The sequence below is a fragment of the Bubalus bubalis genome, chromosome 7 (assembly GCF_019923935.1).
Source record: "Bubalus bubalis isolate 160015118507 breed Murrah chromosome 7, NDDB_SH_1, whole genome shotgun sequence".
NCBI lineage: Eukaryota > Metazoa > Chordata > Mammalia > Artiodactyla > Bovidae > Bubalus > Bubalus bubalis.
In genome coordinates, this window is record NC_059163.1 from 115,822,707 (window position 1) to 115,832,048 (window position 9,342).

Below are 9,342 nucleotides of genomic sequence, written 5' to 3' on the forward strand. Positions count from 1 at the left end.
TGGAAAACATTCAACTTGGACATTTTTGTCTTTTGGTCTTCCTGTTACCTCCTGTGTGAGGGTTTTAAAAAAGAGCATTTGTTGATGATAAATTCTTTTATTTATGGGCTATAGTAAGTTTTTACAAATGTGTTTATACTTCTGCACATATTCAAAACACATCTGTTTCAAAAAAAAAAAGTCAGAATCCCAAATTCTGACCAAACACTTAGTGGATTTAGGAGGGGGGTGGGTCGGGAGATGATAACAGTGATCAGGGAGATAAGGGAGAAACAGGTTTGGGTAGCAACTACTTTTGTGTTGCCTGGGTAATAAAGCCACATAGAACAGCTATATTTTTAACATGCCACCGTGTTTGGCTTGCAGCGCATATTGCTATAATAATATTTTATTGTTCCACACAGCCAGACTGCCAGTGGCATGCTCCTGACCAGTTTCCGCCAGATGTGCAGCACAAGGCAAGTGGTAAGACCACAGCTGGATTGAGCATTCTTTCATGTTTACATTTCAATAGGATCTTTGGGGGGGATGTTTACTCGACATGCATTCACTTGGACTTGGGGAGGACCCACTATAAAGTTGTGTTGCATACACAACTCTCATGTGATGCGCCTGGAGTTAAATCAAACTCCTTTAGAAAAAGAAAATGCTCGAGTGCAGAAATGCATGGATCTCAGTTCTGACTTCTGTTCCTATTCCATCTCAGAGTCAGTATTCCAGCTGGGGTTAGAGATTCCAGCAGAGCTCTGTTATACCAATAACAGCGCAAAGTTCTGTGATTCTACTACAAAGTACAGATGCGCGTCACTCTTTCAGGTTGAGGTTGCTAGACACATGCTTCAAATGTCACTAACAGACAGACAGACAGACGAAACCAAAAGCTCAGGGCTGTGTTCCCTAATGACTAAATGTCAGACTCCAAGTTTAGGCCAGAGTTGCCCACAACACCCACTCTTAAGTGTGCTTGAAAACAGTAAAAAGTCACTTACAAAGTACTCACAAATAAGAATACTCTTTCGTCTTATTTTTCTCTGGTTTGTCACGCTCCTCTTTCTTTTCAGAACCTGCTAGACATTCTGTTGCTTGCTTCTCTGCTCTCGTGAGGCCACCCAGAAGTGGGCTGAATAAACTGGGCTATAATCATAATCCCACTTCTGTTCTCATCACACGCAATCAAAACTCAGCAATGTCTGCTACATGCTTAAAAATCGCAACGTGACCCACACCTGGAACTCTTTAAGTAGTTAGTATCCAGATATTGGAATCCATCTAGAAAAGCTGAAAACAAGCCATAGACCAGTTTCAGGCCATGCTTGAAATGTTTTCTCCTTTAGTTCATATCTGAGGCCACAGAATTCTAGTTTCTAGTACAAAGAGTCCAGTATGGAGTGGAAGTAGGGGCCAGGATACCATATGTAGTTGCTCCGGTTGGGAACTTCCCAAGTCCAGGGGCTTTTCATGGTAGTCGGCATAAACAGAGCTCCCTACAGCTGTGCAGTACACAACCTTGACAGCTGCACACAGAAGCAGTGGAGTGCAAAGGCCACAACTCACAGTCGTATTATGCAGAAGAAAGATAGAGAGTGAGAGCTCTATAATGAATGTCTATATATTTATCAGAAAACTGTAGTACTTTCTTTTTTCTTTTCTACTACTAAGATAACCATTGTCTTTAATGAGGTTCTTGGGTTCAAGTCTTAATGGAGAGCTTTTAATTGAAAAGCATGTTATTAACCATAATGGTTGTTGCATAATGTCTATGTTTTTGAAATCCATTATTATACAATAGCTGAGTTGCCACCCAATTATAATTTCCCATTTTATATTATATTGATCTGGAATGAATATTAAACATATTTTCTCCTGCTGCTGCTGCTGCTAAGTCGCTTCAGTTGTGACCAACTCTGTTCGACCCCATAGACGGCAGCCCACCAGGCTCCCCCGTCCCTGGGATTCTCCAGGCAAGAACACTGGAGTGGGTTGCCATTTCCTTCTCCAATGCATGAAAGTGAAAAGTGAAAGTGAAGTCGCTCAGTCGTGCCCGACTCTTCGTGACCCCATGGATTACAGCCCACCAGGCTCCTCCATCCATGGGATTTTCCAGGCAAGAGTACTGGAGTGGGGTGCCATTGCCTTCTCCATTTTCTCATGAGTTGGAGTTTAATCACTAGACAAAAAATTATACAGTAGAAAATTCAATAATATCATAAAGCTATTTATATATCACTATTATATTCATCTTGGACCAATATCATAGAACCTAATAACTATATAAAACAGGAATGAATTGTGATGACCTCCAGAACCTAAATAATATGCAAATATATAATTTTATAGCCAGTGTGTGAGATCAACTGATTTTTGTCTATTTGGTAAGAAATATAGAGCTTTGTAATGTAAAACATCTTGTGTGACATGGTCTACAGATGTAAAATTACAATGAAAAATTAGCCTTTATTATGTAGCAACCTGAGTACTTTTAAAACATTGTTTTAATCTTCACAGCAATGCTATAAAGTGACCATTTTACAGATGAGGAAACTGATTAGGAAGATTTAGCCCTGGAATTAGATTTCAGATACATTAAGACTTCCAAACCTGTGCTTTGAATCACATCCTATAGTGCCCTTGAAAACCTACCTCTCTTGCTATATTAAGCATTTTCTAAAATGATAGATATAAAAATGACAATTGGGGTCTTATCTTGGACAGTTATGGACTAGTACCTAACCCTCAATAATCTCCTCTTCCTAGGAAGTCATAGCATGCATTATCTGTGCTTCTCATTCGACACTTAGACTCTCACAGGTAAAAGACAGTGCTATGTAAGAATGTGCTTAGTCACTCAGTTGTGTCCAACTCTTTGCAATCCCATGGACTTTAGCCCACCAGGCTTCTCTGTCCATGGGATTCTCCAGGCAAGAATACTGGAGTGGGTTGCCATGCCCTCCTCCAGGGGATCTTCGCAGCCCAGGGATCAAACCCAGGTCTCTCATATTGTAGGCGGATTCTTTCCTGACTGAGCCACCAGGGAAGCCCACGTAAGAATAAGTGCATAATAAATGTGTCGTAAGATAAATCTTGCTTGAGCAGTTCTGGCGGAAACTAAAGGGATATTACCATTTGAAACCTGACCTCCGTACCAACACAGCTCTGCAGCTAACTGTGGCTTGTCTATAGCAGGGAAAGGGTTGATCATGACCAGAGGACCATCATAGAGAGAAACTCCTTACTTAAAAATCTACCTGCTCCTCTTCTAGTTTCCAAAGCTGATGCTATTTCCAAGGTCAAGCCAGGTCTTGAGACTTGGCAGAAACTCTGAAATCACCCTGTCACAGACATTGCATGTACCATTAATTAATTTCAGTAATGATTCTTGTTAGTTTTTGTTTCATTTAATTGGAAAGCTCCTTTTGCTTTGTAGAACCAATGCAGTTGCTCAGCATGCTTGAAAATAATTTTGTGGTATTGTTTAAAATATATAGGTTTTAAAATCTTTTTATTATAAAGATATTTCTATTGTCTCATTATATGACGAATATATTTATTCTCCACTATTCAAGAATATAGTGCTAGTCAATATGGCCTGTGTTTGGGGCCAGAAATACCAAAATTCAAGCAGTGGGAAGAAAATTGAGTAGAAAAATGAGACTCTGTTTTTGATAATCTATAAACAAACTATTTCTGAAAATTGCTCTAAGTTTTACTCATATAATACTTTAAATATTTTGTTTAAATAAAAAGGATCCTTTTAAAAATATGGATATTTAAATTAATGTTAATTAGTACATGTGCTTTATAGATTGTCCTAGTTCTTGGGTTTTATTAATTTCCTATACTCATGACAGATCTATTTTTCTGACCCCAATATATGTAGGATATTTTTATCTTAGCATCTTCCTTTGTGATTCCTCTTATTATAATTTAACCTTAAATAGTGACTCTGATTTTTATACATGGAGCCTTCTGATTTTTCAAAAGTATAGTGGGTGCAAAAGAAAGTGAAATTGAAGTCACTCAGTCATGTCCAACTCTTTGTGATCCATGGACTGTAGTCGGCCCGTCTCCTCCATCCATGGGATTTTCCAAGCTAGAATACTGGAGTGGGTTGCCATGCCCTCCTCCAGGGGATCTTCCTGACCCAGGGATCGAACCCAGGTCACCCACATTACAGGCAGACTCTACCATCTGAGCCACCAGGGAATCCCAAAATATGTCAATCTTCCTATTGATAAATGAAGCTGGAAGGCCAGTATCAACTTTAGAACCCTGAGATTTCAATCAGCTCTGTGCCAGAACACAGTGGCATGGAATGATCTGGGCAGTGCCCCCATCCGTGCCCTCTCACCCTCCCCCTGGGAGGGGTCTGGAGTGTAAATTTGAGAACAGCCCAGCGGGCATATCCCAACTTCATCCATATACCCCTCACTCAACAGAAGAGGACCACATGGAGCCTGGAAGCAGACGCAGGGTCGCCTGGCAGAGAACCTGTGGGTCTACCTGCAGGTGCTGGGGCTTGTTCTAAAGGGAGGCAGGCTCCCTTAGTGAAGGGGAGTCTGGCTGGAGGAGGGCCAGAGCTGGGTCCTCTGAAGACGGGAGGAGGCACAGGAAAGGGCTCCCTGGCTGAGCAGTAAGGTCAGCAGGTATTTGGTACGCATGGGACAGTCGTCGGCTCAGCCTTGCTCTCAGTTACAGCCGTGGTTATTTTAGAGTGCTTTGGGGACACACTGAAAAGCAAATCTTTTAGAGCTAAAGAGTTAAATAAAGGTTTTCAAATCTTTGAGAGTTTCCTGGCTTTCTCTCTGCATAGGATTAAGTAATGGCATTTTTCTACTTTGAAGTCCACAGATGTTAATGGGTTACAGTTTCTGTTTAAACGTGTGATTTTACAAAGAATATTTCAATCTCATTTTATCCATTATCAGAATGGGATGCAAAATGATTTCCATGTTTCCAAAACAATTATGGCACAGTAGAGTTAGTATAGCCTTGAAAACACATTGTTGCCTCCTTTCTGAAATGTTACAAGGCTATGGTTTTTGACTGTATTTTATGCCGATCACTTCTGTACCTTCCAAAATTCTCATATGGTGTAGAGTTAAAGTTTGTCTAATAAGCTGTTCAGTCCTTACATATTTGGAATGCGTGAACATAGGCATGCAAGATTGTGTTGTAAGCAAACATCATTATTTCTTTACAATACAGAAGATCAAAGCCTAACCATTCTAACTGGCCTTTACCAATGTCAAGTAATAAGTAATTAATAGAATAATGGCTGAATTCGTATCCTAGGGCGACCATAACAAAATACCACAAACTAGGTGTCTTATTGCATCAAAAATTTATGCTCTCACATAATTTATTCTCAGAAGTAGAAGTCCGAAATCTACGTGTTGACAAGAGTCAAGCTCCCTTTAGAGCCTGCAGGGAGGGGAGGGTCCTTCCTTGCCTCTTTCAGCTTTTAGTCATCCCAGATGTTCCCTGGTTGGGACAGCATAATCTGAATCTGTGTCTATCTTCTTCATGTGGCTATCTTCCCTTTGTGTCTGTGTCTCGATTTTCCCCTTCTTATATATATAAGGACACCAGTCATATTGGATTAGGCTAATCCAGTATGGCTTTATGTTAATCTGCAAAGCCCCTATTCCCAAATAAGGACATGTTTACAGGGTAAGGACTTAAACATATCTTTTAAAGAGGGCACAGTTCACCCTATAACACTGACTATATGCCAGAAACTATTTTAGGTGCTTTATGTTTATTATCTCATCAAAACCTTATAGCAACTGTGTGAAATGAGGACTGCCATTGTCCTGTTTTGCAAACGTGGAGACTGAGGAGCAGAAAGATCATGTAACTTGTCGAACCCCACATGGCTGGAACACAGACACGCCCCCACAGTCGAGCTCCAAAGCCCACATTGTAACCGCTAAGCCATATCAAGTAAAATGTAGTAATATCATACTTTGCACTATTGTATTTAAATAAATTCTGATGGTCTGTCCTGGAAGTCAGAGTCTATATTTCTCAGTTTGTGTCTTTAATAGCTGTTTTTATATATAAACGTTACAGGTGATTTTACATTGGTAAATGGCTTGGATTAGTTGGAGTTTTACAGTTCCCAGTTGTATAAAGAGATAACAGACCAGTGTAAATAGCAAAAACTACTCAAGAAATGTAAGAAACAGCAGAAACTTAGAGACTATGCATTGTACAATTTTCAATACCAATGGACAAAACAATATTTTTCTTTTATAAAATAGTTTACTTTCTTAGTGAATAGAGAAAGAAGAATTAATTGAAATTTAGAGACAGATAATTTCATGCCTGTTTCTAGAGTGTTAGAAAAGAGTTATAGGAGAAATGCCACTTCACCTTTAATACTCCAAAGGTCAACCTATCAGTAAACTAAGTGATTTTGCTACAAGAATACTAAATAGAACACAAAAGTACATTTACATGTACAGGAACATATGAAAATGCAAGTAGTAAATACATTCCTGCTGCTGCTGCTGCTAAGTCGCTTCAGTCGTGTCCGACTCTGTGTGACCCCATAGACGGCAGCCCACCAAGCTCCCCCGTACCTGGGATTCTCCAGGCAAGAACACTGGAGTGGGTTGCCATTTCCTTCTCCAATGCATGAAAGTGAAAAATGAAAGGGAAGTCGCTCAGTCGCATCCGAATCTTCGTGACCCCATAGACTACAGCCCACCAGGCTCCTCCGTCCATGGGATTTTCCAGGCAAGAGTACTGGAGTGGGATGCCATTGCCTTCTCCGAAATACATTCCTAGACAAACACTAATCTTTAAAAGCAATGGACTTTGGGATACATATATCACTTTGAATTAGTGCTTTTGTTTTCTTTGGCTATACACCCAGGAGTAGAATTGCTGGATCATATGGTAGTTCAATTTTTCATTTTTTTGAGGAGTTTCTATGTCATTTTCCACAGTGGCTATACCAACTAACATTCCCATCAACAGTGCCCAAGGTTTACCATTTCTCCACTTCCTTGCCAACACTGGTTATCTGTGGTCTTTTTGATGACAGTCATTTGGGCAGGTGTGAGCTGATTTCTTATTGTGGTTTTGATTTTCATTTCTTTGATGATTAATGATGTGAGCATCTTTTCATGTGCCTATGGGTCAAATGTCTGTCTTCTTTGGAAAAATGTCTATTCAGGTCTTGTGTCCATTTTCAATTGTTTTTTGTTAATATTGAGTTATATGAACTATTTATATATGTTAGCTTTAACCCCATGTTATTCAAATCATTTGCAAGTATTTTCCTCCCATTTAGTAGCTTGTCTTTTCATTTTGTTGATGGTTTCCTTTGCTGAGCAAATGCTTTCCAGTTTAATTATGTCCCATTTGTTTATTTTTGCTTTTGTTCCTTTGCCTTAGACAGATCAAAAAAATATTGCTATGATTTATGTCAAAGAAGTTCTGCCTATGTTTTCTTCTATAAGATTTGTGGTTTCCAGTGGATATTTTTTAATATAATGACCACAGTTCTCAGAAAAATATTTCTTAAACATGGAAAAAGTAACTTTTTATCTTCCTGTTACTAAAATGTTTAGCATATATTTGAAATGCCAAATGCAGGGCAGCAAATATAAAACATTTAGCATACTAAATCGTTATCATCAATCAAGAAAACCCCATTTCTTGGCATTCATATGATTTTTTAATTCTGTTGCCATGAGTAAACTTCTTTATCTTCCCTATGGCAATCGTTTGTCGCATTTTTCCCTGCTCCTACTAAAATTCCAAATTTTTCATATTGGTTTTCATGATACGCATTTACATCTTACCAACTCTGATCTATGGCCTTGGCAATAATGCACCCAGTATCATATTTTTCAAGTAGTATATTTGGCAATTATCTCTCTGTGGATTGAGTACTAAACCTAATAGTAACATATATAACTCACTTTCATAAGCAAATTCCAGAGCCACAAAAATGCCAGCAAGAATGAGGAGCAGTCCAGAGCATTCCTCCTCAGGCATGATCAGAACTAGGCCACAAGTGATTTCAGTAAATAGTTCGCATATGTCAATGTTGAAAATAATAACCCTCCATTTGCCACCTCTTGATTTCGCAGTGTAAACTTGTGGGGGCTCATGAATAAAGTATTTCTTTTCTTGCCAGCCTCAAAGTTTATGTTAGCCCTAAGCCAGAAGAAAAGAAATGAATCTTTAATTTTCAATCTGAAGCATTTTCGTTGGTTTCCATAGGTCTCCCGTCAGAAAAGAAAGCCAGTCAGTAGACGCACACACCGGCGGAGGAGCACACGGGCCGGGGACAGCCTGGGGGAGGGCCCTCCGCCCCGTGCTTGCTGGGGCTCGTGACTGCCACCGCTGCGCACCCCGCCTTCACTACGGATGCCCAGGAATGGCTCTCCTTGGCAGGAATGGAGGACGAGGCTGAGACAGCTGAGATCCTGATCGAGTCCAAGGAGCCAGAATTTACAGCCTATCACAGCTTCCAGTTTCCTCGAAATGAGATTTGGCTGATGAATTATGGGTGATGCCTCGAAACTCTCTTCAGTATATTGCTGTTGGACTTTCAGGAATGATTTCATGGTTTCAGCAGCTCCATTTGTGATGCAGTGATATTGTGTGTTGATTTAAATGTGTTCCCTGGGGGAAAAGTTTCTGCAGTTATAAAATTTTAACATTGCTCCCATTATTTTTGTAGAGGCTTAGGTCTTTAGCCAGTTTATCTAGATGCTACATTCATGACTGTTCACCTCAGTGAACCTAGAAACAGAATTGAAGAGGTGTATATACTTTCTTAAATAGATTCAACCTAAAGAAAATAGTAAACTTGAAACTATAAACAAATCATTTAAGATGAGAAATTGTGAGCCTACTTCATTTTTAGGTGGACTAGATTATGAAGGATAAAATCCTAACGCGATGGTGATGGCTTTGCTGTGTACCTATGTATTTAGAGAAGTAGTTCAAAAATACATGAATTTGCAGTTAAATCTGCTTTCCTTCCTGTGTATTTGCATAATTACTAACAAAAAGCATAACTCTGTCTTCTCAAACCAATTAAAATGGAAAACGGATGTATCCAAATTTTATTGCAGTTAAATTATACCGTTACATGACAGATGTCTAAAGATTGTGCTAAATCTGATAGCCTGCCAGACTCCTCTGTCCATGGGATTCTCCAGGCAAGAATACTGGAGTGGGTTGCCATTTCCTCCTCCAGGGGATCTTTCCAACCCAGGGATTGAACCCACATCTCTTACGTCTCCTGCATTAGCAGGCGGGTTCTTTACCTTTAACACCACCTGGGAAGCCCTGAATTAAATCCTTTGAGAACTTTTC

The 9,342-nt window shown here is 39.6% G+C and overlaps 1 protein-coding gene across 8 annotated transcripts in view; it reads left to right on the forward strand.

Moving 5' to 3' along the window:
* The window catches only part of TNIP3 (TNFAIP3 interacting protein 3), a 113,891-nt gene extending 104,962 nt beyond the window's left edge, over positions 1-8,929 (forward strand). For all 8 annotated transcript variants that reach the window (XM_044946270.1, XM_044946262.1, XM_044946267.1 and 5 more), the window contains 2 exons: positions 405-465; positions 8,239-8,929. In XM_044946270.1, the coding sequence (XP_044802205.1) occupies positions 405-465; positions 8,239-8,270 (93 nt within the window). In that variant the 3' untranslated portion in view covers positions 8,271-8,929. The remainder of the gene's footprint in view (positions 1-404; positions 466-8,238) is intronic.
* Positions 8,930-9,342: the final 413 nt, after the last annotated feature.